The sequence below is a fragment of the Talpa occidentalis genome, unplaced genomic scaffold (genome assembly GCF_014898055.3).
Source record: "Talpa occidentalis isolate TD23 unplaced genomic scaffold, MPIMG_talOcc4v2.1 talOcc4.13, whole genome shotgun sequence".
In the NCBI taxonomy this organism is placed as follows: Eukaryota; Metazoa; Chordata; class Mammalia; order Eulipotyphla; family Talpidae; genus Talpa; species Talpa occidentalis.
In genome coordinates, this window is record NW_023601322.1 from 74985325 (window position 1) to 75000676 (window position 15352).

At 38.3% G+C, this 15352-nt stretch overlaps 1 protein-coding gene across 2 annotated transcripts in view; it reads left to right on the forward strand.

The window, feature by feature from the left end:
• Positions 1-815: 815 nt before the first annotated feature.
• MEIKIN (meiotic kinetochore factor) overlaps positions 816-15352 on the forward strand; it is a 99384-nt gene continuing 84847 nt past the window's right edge. For both annotated transcript variants that reach the window (XM_054694445.1, XM_054694446.1), the window contains exons 1-5: positions 816-1386; positions 2054-2141; positions 4055-4115; positions 8653-8790; positions 12918-13037. In XM_054694445.1, coding sequence (XP_054550420.1) covers positions 1016-1386; positions 2054-2141; positions 4055-4115; positions 8653-8790; positions 12918-13037 — 778 coding nt within the window. In that variant the 5' untranslated portion in view covers positions 816-1015. The remainder of the gene's footprint in view (positions 1387-2053; positions 2142-4054; positions 4116-8652; positions 8791-12917; positions 13038-15352) is intronic.

Sequence of the window (15352 nt, forward strand, 5' to 3'; positions counted from 1 at the left end):
GAAAGCCTACCTTCTGTTTTTTACAAAGTTGTTTTAAATCATATATTAAATTGCTTGTTATGCATTTCTACAAGGAGGTTAAAATATATGAGTGAATAATCACTAAAATATTATATAGTATATTATATTTATTATAACAATATTTTATCACAACACAGTATTGGAGTTTCACAGAAAGTCTTGAGTTTTTGTAAATTCTTCAAATGGTATTTTTTTAGTGTTGTGAAATAAGATTTTTTTAAAAAATAAGATGCTTATTATTATATGCATGTTTATCACACGCAGCCAGATAATCCAACCTCTGTGTGTGTGTGTGTATGTATATATATATATGGTGCCTGTCCTCGAGAAGAAAACTTCCTAGAACCCAAAATTGGTTAGATTCTCAGATACATCTTCCCTCCCACCCCCCAAAACGGCGGCCCCCGGGGACCGCCGGTGTCTGGGTGAATGCTTATTGTCGCTTTCACGTTTATCTTCGACCTTCCTGCACAGAGTCGGGCTTACGTGTTAGACTCCCTGTGCTCAGACTTAGAACTCCATTACCAAGAAGGGCCTTACAGCAGTGCCAATAAGGAGAGCGGCAGTGGCGTGGGAACCACGCGTTGGCTCCATCAGGCTAAAGAGGAAATCGAAAGCATGGGCGCCTCCGGAGGAGAAGGCTCTGCGAGGTTCCCCCTCAGTCCTCGAAGCAGCCCCCTGCCCTGGGGGCCCTGCAGGTCGCAGCGCGTCACCTGGCGGGGCGCTTCCTGGTGGGCGGGGCCGCCGGCGCCTCTCCGCGTCTTCCCAGAAGCCGTTGCGCATCTTGGCCGCGATAAAAACGCGGGAGCGGAGCGGGCGGCTTAGGTCGAGTGCCTGGGCCCGGCCGGGGCTGCCCAGCTTCCCTCACCTTCCTCTCGTGCTGCCCTGTCGGCCGTCCTGGCCGTCGCCGCCCTCCGACTGTAGCTCTGTTCCTGAGGAAGGCCACGCGTGGAGAGGCCACCGAGGGCCCGGGGGCGCCGAGGCCCGGGGTGGGATGGCGCTGTGGCCACAGGTCTACACCCGCAAGAAGCGGGCCTGCGAAAGGCTTAACCTGACCCCGACGCCAGATCTAGGCACCCTTGAGAAGGTGGAGGCCCCCTCAGGTCCTGGCCGAGGCCTCCCTGCCCACTGGAAGCCCGGCCTGGCTGACCTGTGGGGCGGCACCCGGGACAGGTGGGTCGGGGGGCACCTGGGCCTCGACGCCAGGGACCCCAGAGGCCCGCGGGCGGCCTCCCCAGGCTTTCGCCTTGAAAGGAGTCGCCCTCTCTCAGGCGCGAAAGGAAGTGGCCAAGGGCATGATTTGGCGAAGATCGTCGAGAAGGCTGAGCAGAGCAGGCTGAGAGGTAGCGGCTCTGGGCCGCTGAGGTGCGTAGCTTGAAATAATAACCCCCATGCCTTTTGGGCACCTCAAAATTTAAGCTATTTTTCTATTAGTCCCTCACGGCAGGAGTCGGGAAACAAAAGAAATAGAATACTCTGATTTCACTTTTCTGAGAACATCGACCCAGAAATTTGACTTAAGATTTAAAAAAGAAAGAAAGAAAGAAGAGGAAATCTTGTCAAGTTATAAAAGCAAGTGCCATAAAACCTCCTTGAAATCTTTTGTAGCATTGAGTGTCGAGTCTCACTCTGGTCCTTACTTTCTTTCTTTTTTTTTTTTTTAAGATTTATTTATGCATACAAGAACTGGGGTGTAGGGCAGAGGTGTGGGGGGCTGAGAGGGTTCACCAGAGACAGAGTGGGGAACAGAACAGGCAGACTGACTGAAATACACTGCTGAGGGGAGCAGCGGGCGAGACAGGAGAGGTCTGCTTCGCCATGTGGGTTGCTCCCTGGCTGGGGATCGAACTCGTGTTGCAGAGGCTGTGTACAGCTTCATAGGTTGAGTCTCAACCCCTTGCACGAGGGAGGCCCTCTGGTCCTTTACTTTCTAAAACTTTCCCCAAGAGCCTTTCAGATTCGGAACAGTGTGAACCTAAAGGTGGAGAGGCAGTCCAGACGCTGCAAACTAATTGTGTTGTTTGTTTGCTAGCACTCAATTAAGAGTCTCAGGACAGAAAAGCCCGCAAGAAAATAGCACTAGTGAAGAGACCCAGGATGAGATCATCGCTCCATTGAGTGTATGTATGTTTCTCCTATGATCTTTGGATACACTTAGTAGAGACAAGCGGTAGCTGATCTACCTGCAGATGAAAGTACATTAGGGTCTTTGTTCAATAGACGTTACACGTAGCTCACTACTATTTTTTATGAACATTGATGATGTGCTCATAGATGGGGCCTTGAATTTCTGATTGTGGTAGATTCCTAGATGTGCACTTTCATTTTTTCTTTTCCTTGACCAAAAATAAATAAATAAATGTCTGTTATTGGCTAAATTTCTATGTAAGAGATAAAAAATATTTCTTTATCACTCCTTTATGTTTAGTAACACTTAAGATTTTAAAGTCTTTTCATAGTTTCTCATTTAAATTCCTATTAACAACTAGAAATAAGATTATTGCCATTAGAATATTTATATAAGTTCTTTTTTTAAAAAAATTTATTTATGCATACAAGAACTGGGGTACAGGCCAGAGGTGGGGGAGGCAATGAGAGGGTTCACCAGAGACAGAGTGGGGAACAGAACAAGCAGACTGAGTGAAATACACTGTTGAGGGGTGCAGCAGGGGAGTCAGGAGAGGTCTGCTGCACCCTGGCCAGGTTGCTCCCTGGCCGGGTTGCTCCCTGGCCGGCCAGAGCATCGAACTTGTGCTGCAGTGGCTGCGAATAGCTTCATAGGTTGCGTCTTAACCCCTGCACCATCAGGGAGGCCCTTATATAGTAAGTTCTTGATCTATGATATTTATTGTGGAATCTGTATAGTGTTTTAAAGATGTACAGCTGTAGTTTGGAGAAACCCATATTTTAAAAATTGCTGTGACTCAGCTGACATTAGCATTACATTTGATAATCATGTGCCAGTGTTTTAGCTTACATATTCCTCCATAACATGTTTTTTGGGGGAGGGAAGTTTCAACAAGTCATTTTTTAAAAAAAAGTCTCTCATCCTAGATTTTAACACTGTTAAGTATTCCTTCTATATGATTCAGACTAAATGCCAAAGAAGTGTTTAAACAATTTGTTCTGATTTTTACAGTTTTCATTCCCTTTTTAATGCTGTTTTTCATTTTACACATTATCTCATTGCATATTCCTCTAATATTAAGTAGTCTTCCAAGTAATATTTTAGCATCTACATAGCGTTTTGTGTTATTGATGGATATACTTTAATTTGAATGACTGCTTTCCTGTGGTTGGAGGATTGAGATTATTTACAAAGTTTTGTTGTTGTAGATATTGGTTGGCTGCAGAATTTTTATATGTACATCAAATTTACCATACAATTAGTGTTTTGTAATGTGTCAAGGGTTGGATTGCATTTAAAATTTTTTACTTTTGTTGACAAGTTTGCACCATCTTCAAAGCTTAAAAAATATATGTATGTGATAGAGGAAACGTAGCATTTTTTTTTACTTTCCACTTACTTGTATGCTATTACAGTTTATTTTTCCCTTGTTTAATTATTTAAAAATATTTTTTTATTAAATATTGATGATAGTTATACTTTTACACCACAATATGCCCATGTCTGTTTGTTTTTAACTTTGTTTCTAGTATTTTAGACTTACTTATCAATGTTTTAATTTATATATTTTGCTTTTATATTTAGAGGGGAAAAAACCCTTCCTCCCTAGGGAATTGGAAAAAGATTCACGTTTATTTTCTGATTGCTGGTTTATCCCACATTAGTTGACAAGTGTGTTATATTGACTCCCTTGATATGCTCACAATATTGTATTTTAATGTTTATGTTTAGATTTAATATTAACTATAATTACACCTGTCATCAGTAAGCTGAAAGTATATATTATGCAAATGAAACTCCTTTACACAGTCAATATTCACTTTCAAAATAATCAAATCAATGTTATAATATTAAAATATTAAACCTCATAATTTGTGCTATATTTTTAATTCTTATTTCATGTAGGAGTCAGTGACAGATAACCTCCAGTTTGACAGTAGTTCATCAAATAGTGAACTAGAATCAGGTAAGATGGTCAGATGTGAACTCGGGTTTTCCTTACAAACAAAAAGTATACATGTGTACCTTAATGCCATCTTCCAATTTTAGTGGAAGAATGTGCCTTTCTTCTAGTCCTAGGTGAACGTTTGTGCCTTTCTGCTCTGGGCTTCATCCTTAGTCCTCAAACACATATAGTAATAATAAATGTGAAATCGCAATTGTGTTAAGCATTGAAAGGAAAGATTTTTAAAAAATTTTTAAAGATTTATTTATTTATACAGTAAATAAAGTATTAATGAGCCTGTATCCCAGGGATACAGGCCAGAGGCACAGGAGGGCGAGAGAATTCACCAGAGACAGAGTGGGGAGCAGAACAGGCAGACGATCAAAAATACTGCTGAGGGGAGCAGCAGGTGAGACAGGAGATGTCTGCCACACCATGTGGGTATCTCCCTGGCTGGCCGGGAATCAAACCTGTGCTGCAGAGGCTGTGGACAGCTTTACAGCGCTGCACTCAACCTCCCTGGCTGCACCACCAGGGAGGCCCAAGAAAGATTTTTTTAAAAGGCTATTATGCTCTTGAGGAATCACAACAAACTTCATAGAAAATATAATCTAGCTTTGCTTAAAATGTGTGACTGTTTAAAGAAGTTATCTAAACTCATTACAGAAACATATCAAATCTGCTCATTAATACTAGGATCATATAATTCTTATAAAAATCCATGTTTCCAGTTTTTAACTTCAGTGCAACTGATTGCATTTACTTGGAGAGAATGGCAATTTAATGGAGATATGAAGAAGAGTAGAAACTTCTATGCAAAAAAGACAGGTAAAGAGCAATCCAGGCAGAGGGAACAGCATGTGCAAAGACCCTAACCTGGGACTGAACATTATGTGTTCAAGTGAACTGAAAGACCATTGTACAGTAAAGACAAGAAGGAAATGTGAGGAGATAAGGTTGTACCATCACTGAAGTCTTTTAAATAATATCGATACTACTTTAGCTATAGTATAGAAACAGCAGTGGATACAAGTAGACCTCTTAGGAGGCTATTGTTTTTTAAAGGAGAAAAATGGCATTTTGTACTTTCCATTAGAAATGGAAAGAAGTAGGCACTTCTTCTGATGGCTGTTTTAGGAAGTGAAATTGATAGGATTTGATAGAGTGAAGGAGTTGGAGGTATCAAAGATGACACCTGCTTCTGGCTGACATAATTAGATACAAGGTCTTGCCATTAAGTGAAAAAAAAATCTAGTTTGAGGGAAAAATCATAAATCCAAGTTTTAATGCATTAAGGTATAGGTGCCTTTAAGATAGCTAAGAAGCAATGTCAGATAGGTGGTGGCTATGGAAGGCTGTTTATAGAAATGTGTGTCATTTCTTTGTGTGTCTTCTTTAATTTGTTCCATCAATGTCTTATAGTTTTCACTGTTTAAATCTTTCACCTGTTTGATTAAATTTATTGCAAGGTATTTTATTTGATGCAGTTGTAAATGGGATTGTTTTCTTAATTTCTCTTTGTGAAATGTTGTTAGTATATAAAATTATAGCAGACTTGTATATTGATTTTATACCCTAAGCTTTACTCAATCTGTTTATTCTAACAGTTTTTAGATGGAGCTTTTAGGGTTTTCTTTTCAAAAAGTCATATCTTCTGCCAATAGTGACAGTTTTACTTCTTCCTTTCTATTTTGTATGCCTTTTACTTCTTTTTTCTGCCTAATTTCTTTAGCTAGGACTTCCAATATTATGTGGAATAAATGAAGCAAGAGTGGGCATCCCTATCTTACTACTGATCTTAGAGGAAAGCTATTCAGCTCTTCACATTGAGTATAATGTTGCCTGTGGGATTGTCATATATGGCCTTTATTATGTTGAGGTACAGCCCCTCTAAACTCACTTTGTGGAGAGTTTGTAACATCTGAAAAATACTACTTCCAGATATTAAACACAGAAAGCTAGAAATTCATTCTCATTGCTACTTTTGTGCTGGTTCATGGTTTATGGTCATGAGTCATACATATTGAAAGAGTCCAACAGTTTCCTATCACAGTGAACGTAAAAAACACCACACCAAGGCACAACATTATGTAATTTTAAAATCTGCAGAATAAAGAGAGAAATCCTGCATCTTCTGAAGAAAAATACTTGATTGCAATTAAACAATCAAGGATGTGAATGGAATTGAACTTCTCAAGAGTAAACAACTGAAACTAGAGTGTGGTGGTAAAATGCATTTAAAATTCTGAAGAGAACTGAAATTGAGAGACAGAATGGATTCCCCACCCAAAATTTGGTTCAGATTTAAAACTGATAATGCCCTCACATATTAGAAGGGTCTGTTTCCATATAGGGAGGTTTTCTGAAGAATGGGGTGACTCCCATGCAGGACTGAAAATGACTTGAATGAGCAGAGAAAGGAGACTGACTTGGGTTTTTATTGTGTTTAGAGAGTAGGGCCAGGAAGAGACTTTCCGTGCATGATTTGAGCTTGCAATCATTGCTCAAAAAAGATAGAGAATCAGGAAGAAAGCTGTGCAGCATGTCTGTTGGACAACTAGTCCACATTTGAGCAAGCAAATTGAGAATACTTTTTCAAAAGTATTGTCTGGGGAGGGGGGAGGGAGAAGAAGAGCCCACCAAACTCTAAAACATGTTGAAAGTTTTTTTTTAAGATTTATTTATTTATGCATACAAGAGCTGGGGTGTAGGCCAGAGGTGCAGGGGGTGAGAGGATTCACCAGAGACAGAGTGGGGAGCAGAACAGGCAGATCTGCTGAAATACACTGCTGAGGAGAGCAGTGGGTGAGATAGGAGAGGTCTGCTGTGCCATATATGGGTTAACTCCCTGGCCAGGGATCAAACTCATGCTGCACTGGCTGCTGATAGCTTGATAGCGCTGAGACTCACCCCTTGTGCCACCAGGGAGGCCCCACAAGTTGGAAGTTATGACCTGAAGGAAGGAAGTGATTGATAGGTAACCAGGCATTTTTCAAAGTATTGAGAGGAAATTTTCACTTTGCAAGAAGGTGGGATAAAATGGTGATAGCTACTTAGAAAACTAAATTTTAAGCCAAAAACATATAGCAAAATAGGTGATTAACGTAATTCATAGTGCATCACTCAGCTGTAAGTATACATGAGCAATCATAACAGAAATATTGAATACATTTACTTGAGAAATGTAAAGATATTAAAAGAAATAGCTAATTAAAATCGATAGTAGTTGTCTCTAGAGAGTAGGAAATTATGACAAAGTAGGAGACAAGTTTCATAAGCTTTAAAAAGAATGTATAATTTGACATAGATGTAATGCATTTGCATTTTTCTTTTGTGATAAACAACCTTCCACTATATATTATAATTATGATCATTGAGTTATTCCTTTCTCTACCCAACTACGCAGACATTGCATATGGGCTTTCCTAATATTTGAGCCTGACTTGTGTTTGGAGATTTGGTAGCCTTCCTGTGAGAGGCACTCCTGTACTTTTGAGAGATGGAAGGCAAGAGAAATGTAATAACGTGGGTGGGTAGTAGCAATGACAGGGACAGTGTACTCTGGGGCAACTGGTATAGAGGAAGTAGAAAAATGCTCTAAGGGATGACCTACCTCTGACATCTGAGAAGGTGAAAAAAGATGGTAGATGAAGTCAGTCAATTTAAATGTTGCAGTGGTGGCTAGAGGTGACCAAGTAGGAACCAACAATCAGCTTTAAAGTGTGGTTGGAGTGGGAGAGAAAGATGTGGTAAGGTTAAAGTAGAAAAGGCAGAGTTAAGTTAGTCTTAGGTAGGTAGTAGATAAGTAGAAATAGATTTGTGACAGCTCCAGGGCTGGAGATAACAGGTTTTCATCCCTTACCTCCAAACCCAGTGAGATTCTATTAGTGTTGATCTCTATTTTGACATGTTAGAAGTGTTTAATCAATGCTGACTGACTAGAGCAGTATATGTGTTCCTTTTTCTTAGTCAAGTTTCTGGTACCCCTTAACTTTTAGAACTATGCGAGTCCTTCTAAACTTTTTTTTTTTTAAATTTATTTATTTATACAAGCACTGGGTACAGTCAGAAGCGTGGGAGGGTGAGAGGATTCACCAGAGCCAGAGCAGGGAACAGAACAGACAGACTGACGAAATACACTGCTGAGGGGAGCAGCGGGCGTGGCAGGAGAGGTCTGAGCACCATGTGGGACCCTCGCCCAGCGGCCGGGGATCGAACCGGTGCTGCAGAGGCTGCAGGCAGCTTCGCAGCCCAGCGCTGAACCACTGTGCCACCAGGGAGGCCCACGAATTACGTTTTGTGTCAAGAATTAGAGGAGTAAAACTTTGGAAACAATGGGGAAATATTATAATCCATTTCTCAATATCAAAATCAGTTATTTTATAAGATTGAAATAAGTGGTGTACAATAGTTTGCCTTTTCAGTTGTATGTGGAAACAGATTTTTACCTTCTTACAGTATACAACTGCATGTATATTCCTGCAAATTTAAGTTCTTAGGATTTTAATTGTTTTCTGTTGAAACGTTTACCCTTTTTGTTTTCTTATCTATTTTATAGGACTAAGTTGGCAGCATAATGCTTCCACTTCTCTTCTGAGCTATTCAATCACAGACTCTTACACAGAATATAAGAGTTCTGAAGAAAGCTTAAGTAGCTTCCCATCACCTGAACTCTTCAGAGGATCAGATCATTTAGGTAAGAAAATAATTTCAACTTTAAATTATTCCACTATGGAAATTGTCCCTTTGTCCACAAATCCTCCAGTGACTAAATGTTTCTTTTGAGAAGGTGTGCTTGTCCTCCTCACCAATGCCTCCCTCCCCTGCTCACTATCCACTGTGTTCCTTGCTTAATCACAAAGGACTATGCAGCAAAAGCCCTCAGATCAAAGAAGGATGGAAGAGATAACCTTTACCTGTAATACATATCTGATTGTTAAGCAGCTTTGCATATAATGAATTTTTTTTCTTGAACTATTTAGGCTGCCTTTTATTTCCTGTATTTCTTTTCCTTTTCAGCTAATAAAGTAAATGTTAACTAGGGCATGCCCCTGCTTGAATTTTCTCTACAAACTAAGAAGCTAAGAGTTCGTTACATTTACTATACATATATTTAGGAATCTTCAGTTAGTGATAGTATATTGAACACATGCCTTCATCTACAACTTTCTGAAATGCCAGAAAATGACTTGTTTTTTTTTAAAAAAGACTAACATATAAGGTTAAAGAGAATTGTAAAAATAAACCATAAAGTTTGGAAAGCTATAGAGCAAATGATCTAATAAAGCAAACCTGGGCCCGTGAACAATGGGAACATCCCAGAAACAAGCCAGTTTGACATTATAATATCCCAGGAAAGCTTAGAATTTGGCTGCACTAATATTTGTAGTAAAGATATGAAAGATGTGCTATTCCTTGCTTCTCAAATGGAATCTGGATTCCTCGGTATATTTGAAACAGACTCTGTACTGAAGGATATGTACTAGTAATAGCAGTGATATTGTAGTAATTTGAAATATTGGTTCCAATTACTTGTTCTCTTATATTAGGTATCCACATCTTTGCCAGAGCCTCATAATGGGTGGAATGTACTTTCTCACCCTTTGGCCTTGGAGTTGACCATGTGCCTTGCTTTGGGCTTATCAGTGACTAAAACATAAGCAAATCTTACGGAGTTACAAGTTGGGATGGAGCAAGATGAATAGGTAGAACATAGAGGATATTTATGGCAGTGAAAAATATTTATATAATACCCAGAAGAGGGATTGCTGGATCATAAAGTAGTTCTGTTTTTAATTTTTGGAGGAAACACCACAGTTTTCCATAGTAACTGAACAATTTTAAATTCCTATCGACAGTGTACAGTGTTAAAATTTCTTTACAACCTTGCCAACAATTTTTTTTTTTTAGTAACACCCGTCCTAATCGGTGTGAAGTGATATTGTGGTTTTGATTTACATTTCTTTGGTCATTAGTGATGTTGAGCACTTTTTCATATTCCTGTGGTCATTTTTATATCTTTGGAAAAGTGTATATTCAAGTCCTTTGCCAATTTTTAAATCAGGTTATTTGGTTTTTTCCCCTATTGAGTTATAGGAATTTCTCATATTTTTTGGATGTTCTTAGATATGTTATTTGCAAATATTTTCTCCTGCTTTGTAGATTGTCTTTTTGTTCTGCTGATTGTTTCTTTTGTTGTACAGAAACTTTTTAGTTTGATATAGTCCCACTTTGGCTGACCTGTGGTTTTCTTTCTTACACTGTTTTTACTTTGCTATCATGATAATGCTAAGCTTTTATTTTATTAAAATAATCCATTTCTTTTTGTTTATTTTAATTTTGGTTTTAACCTTTTAAAATGAGTTTGGAAGTATTTCCTCCTCTTCTTTTAAAAATAAAGAAAAAAAATTAAAAAAAAATAAATAAAAATAAAAAGGAGCTTTTTTTTTTTTTTTTTTTTCATTTAGAAAGGTTGGTATTAATTCTTCCTAAATGTTTGTTAGAATTCAGCAAAGAAACCATCTGGTTACAGGCCTTTCTCTTTGCGGAGAGGGGAAGTTTGAGTACTGATTCAGTCTCCTCGCTAGTTACAGTTAAATTCAGATTTTCTATTTCTTCATGATTCAGTCTTGGTAGATCCAATTTGTTGGGTGTATAGCTGCTCATAGTAGCCTTTAATGTTCCTTTTTACTTGCATTACACCAGCTATCTCTTATTTCATTCCTGATTTATAGAGTTCAGTCTTCTCTTTGTTTATTACTTGTCTAGCTAAAATTTGCTGATCTTTTCAAAACATCAGTTCTTAGTTTCACTGCAGTTATCCTATTCTCTATTTTCTTTATTCCTGCACTAATCTTCATTATTTCCTTTTTGCTGCTAGTTTTAGGTTTACTTTGGTCTTTTTCTAGCTCCCTGAGGTATAATGTAAGGTTGTTTGAGATCTTTCTTCTCTCTTTTTAAATTAAGACTTTTACTAGGGCAATTTTAAGGTTTACAACAAAATTAAGGGGAAATTACAGAGATTACCCATATATCCCCTGCCCCATACATGCACAGTCTCTTGTCAACATTCCCTACCAGAGTAGTATGTTTCTTACAACTGATGAATCTAGATTGACACATCATTACCAACCAAAGTCCATTGTTTACATTATGATTCACTTTTGGTATTATATATTTTATGGGTTTGCATGAACATACAATGGCACATATCCATTACTGTGAAGTTATATTGATATTTTATATCAATTTATTAAGTTATGAATATAATCTTAAGAGATATTTGCACTCCCCTGTTCACTGCTGCATTATTCTTAATAGTCAGATGTGGAAATGACCTAAATGTCCATTGATAGATGAATGGATAAGAAAATATGGTATGTACATGCAATGGAACATAATTCCGCCTTCAGAAAGAAGGAAATCCTGCCATATTCGACAGCATGAATGAACCTTAAGGAGAATACATTAAGTAAAATTAGTCAGTTGCATACAGAAGGACAAATCCTGCAGTATCCCTCTTATAGGAGAGATCTAATAGTCAAACTCATAGAAGCAGAAAGTAAAATGTTGGTGGCCTGGGGATCTAGGGAGAAGGAATTAGGGGAAGTTGCTAGTCAGCAAGTAAAGTTTCAGTTGTACAAAACAAAGTGGTTCTAGAGATCTGTTCTACAACACTCTGCCATAGTTAATAATACTCTATTGTACATTTACAAATTTAAGATAGTAGATCTCATGTTAAGTGTTCTTATCACAATAGACTTAAAAAAATTAAAAATAATAAAATGCAACCAAGTAGAAATAGAAATATATAGGGAAAATATTGGGGGAAAAAGTCTTCTTTGAATAATATATATTGCATCCATTAAATATGAATGGGATGCTCTACAAAAGTGTGAATATTCAGAGAACAATCTAGTACAACAGCAGAATGGAAAACTCAGTAAAAGGATTAGAAGATAAAATTGAGATTTCCTGGTAAAAAAGTCAGTAAAAGGAAAAATAAAGAAAAAAGATAGATAAAGTAGTACGTGGAATTTAATATCAAATAAAAGTTCCAGAAAAAGGTAATGAAATAAAGAGAGGAAGAAGTTGTCAAAGATATTATTCAAAAACTTTTTAAGGTTAAAAAGTATGATTTTCTGTTAGAAGGGCCACAGTATGCCTAGAGTAACAGATGAAAAACACCAAGTTAGAACATAACAAAAGTTCAGAACACTAGAGAATGGAATAAACACAGTGGATTTGGTATAGTTTGGGGATTAAATAGATTAAAAAAAATAGAGGAAACTAAGAAAATTTTAAGAAAAAGACATTGACTCCAGAAAAAACAAAAGATGGTTACTATATGCTAAAGACTAGCATTTCTATAGCAGCTTATCATAATGTCTACATTAAATATCTAACCTAATGTGCAATATGAGAATATGAAGACAATGAGAAGTGTGGGAAAGATAGGGGAAGGATGGGAAAGGTGGGATGGGGGCTATTAGAGAGAATGACCTCATACTTCCAAAGTGGTAAATCAATAGAAAGCTTAAAACTGATACCTAGTATTAGTGTGTTATTTTCTGATATGACAGTTAATGTCACTTTTACATAAAATATGAGAGCTAGCTCCCGTGCACCAATAATGTTTGTAGGGCAAATATCTGAAAGGTTAGAGAACCAGAATAGGCCAAAGATACCATCAAGACTTGTCATTTTCCTCTTCAGTTACCCTACCTTGGTATAGGCTGAGGACCTAAGTTACTGTAGACTAGAAGGTAACCTGTCATTTGCATGCTGTTTAAAGTTTTGTGCCATTTCTCCCTGTGTTTTTAGATTTGGAGTATCCCAAGTTGGAAGAACACATGCTATACAAGAATTCCACTCTTCTGGATACCAGTAAAGCAGTAGTGATAGAGAAGGCAGCACAGTTTTTAAACCTCTCTACAATTTTAGGTGAGTTTTTACATTCTTTTTTCTAAGTTTATAGGGGCAAAGTATTTTTTCTTTTGAATTATTCCCAAGCTAAGTTTATCAATTAGCATTACCTCTGGCTATACATACTATCTGACATAGTAGCTTTAGCACATACGGATTTACTATTTTGTAACTTTCATTTTGAACTAATTTTAGGTTTGCAGAAAAATTACAAAAATAGAGGGTTCCCTTATACCTCTCACCCAGCTTTTCCTAAATTTTTTCTTATATCATCAAAACACAATAACCATAATTCGGAAATTAACATTAGAGCAAAATTTTAACTAAACTACAGACCTTACTCAAATATTTCCTGTTTTTCCACTAATGGCTTTTGTTCTGTTTCAGGATAATAACTAGAGCCTACATTGCATTTGATTGTTATTTCTCCTTTATTTTTCTGCAATCTGTGACACCTCTTATTCTTTCATAATCTTGAGACTTTTGAAGAATGTGATCAAGTTATTTTGGAGAGTGCCTCTCAATTTGGATTTGTATAGCTTTTCTCATTGTTGAAGTAAGGTTATACAATTTTGGATAAGAATACCACAGGAAAAAAATGTTGTCCCCTTCTTAGGATATTCTGTTAAAGGAGATCTTGATGTCAATACGTGTTATCACGATGATGTTGAACATCATCGCTTGATTAAGGTGGTGACTGAAGGTTTTCTCTACTGAAAAGTTACTGTTTTCCCTTTATAATAAATAAATATATGTACTACTTGAGAAGCTAGGAAATTATGTGTTTTTGCTTTCTTAGTTTGTGTAGTGGTAGAAGGCAAGCAAAATGCTAAATGGAGAGAGGAGTAGGAATGAATGTTGTCAGCCTGCCTGTCAGAGTCTGCCACAAAACAGGGAGGGACTATCTGCCAAAGAATTTGCACTGGGGGTCTCCCCGGTGGCTCAGTGGTTTGAGCTTTGCGCTGTGAAGCTGTCCACAGCCTCTGCAGCGGGGGTTCAATTCCTAGCCGGCCAGGGAGATACCCACATGGCACGGCAGACCTCTCCTGTCTCTCCCACTGCTCCCCTCAGCAGTGCTTTCGGTCTGTCTGCCTGTTCTGCTCCCCACTCTGTCTCTGGTGAGTCCTCTCACCCTCCTGCGCCTTTGGCCTGTACCCCAGCTATTGTATAAATAAAAAATAAATCTTAAAAAAAAAAGAATTTGCATTGGATTTGAGGTCCCTTCTAGGAGAGCTGAGAACTATCTGGTTAGCTGTATTTCTAACAGCATCTTAAAACCTTGTCTTTATTGTTAGGTTTAGGTTGGCAACTCCTGTCAAGTGCTCAAAGAAACAGCTTGTCTTTTTTTTTTTTTTTTTAATGATTGGCTTTGTTTTTCTTTCTTTCTTTTTTTTTCCCCCAAAGATTTATTTATTTATTTATTTATACACGCACTGGGTACAGTCAGAAGCGTGGGGGGGTGAGAGAATTCACCAGAGCCAGAGCGGGGAGCAGAGCAGGCAGAAGGACCGAAGTACACTGCTGAGGGGAGCAGCGGGCGGCAGGAGAGGTCTGCGCGCACCATGTGGGACCCTCCTCCGGTGGCTGGGGAGCAGCCGGGGATCGCACTGGCGCCGCAGAGGCCGCGGGCAGCTTCGCAACCCAGCGCTCAACCGCTGTACCACCTGGGAGACCCGAAACAGCTTGTCTTTTTACCAGTGTTTCAATTAGATTCTTTGACAATAAAATGACCAAAAAAACCCCAAAAACTCAAACTATGTTAAGTTAAAAAGGAAATTTATTACTGCAGGTACATGAAATATAGAATATTAAATCAGAAACAGATACAACTTGACCCAGAGTCAAATGATATCAGTAGAATCCAGCTCCTTTCTATCTCTGAACTTAGGATCCTTCCATGTCAGCAATAGTATCAGCCACATTGCTTTCATATAGCAACCCTTTTTAGCAACCCCCCTTTTTTTTAGGTTTATATACTTACAGTCTCAAATCCAATGAACACGGTGCTTCTTTTTCCCAAGAGTCTGAACAGAAGTCATGGACCTTACACATTGTCTTAAATTAGTTCATATACCTTTCCCTGAACCAGTCACTTTGGCCAGGGAGATGCAGGGCCTATGGTGCATTAAAGTTATGGACCAGGCATGATCCTTTAGAAGAAGAAGAAGCAGGAAACTTACCAGCAAAAGCAGAGAATAAATGTTGAATGATAAGTGTGCACTGTAGTCCTTTATATTTGGGGACCCTCCCTTTTAAGAAAAGACTTTGCAATGCTTAGGAGCAATCACTTTCACTCAGCTTTTGGGAATTTTAAATTCTAATTGTATATAGGC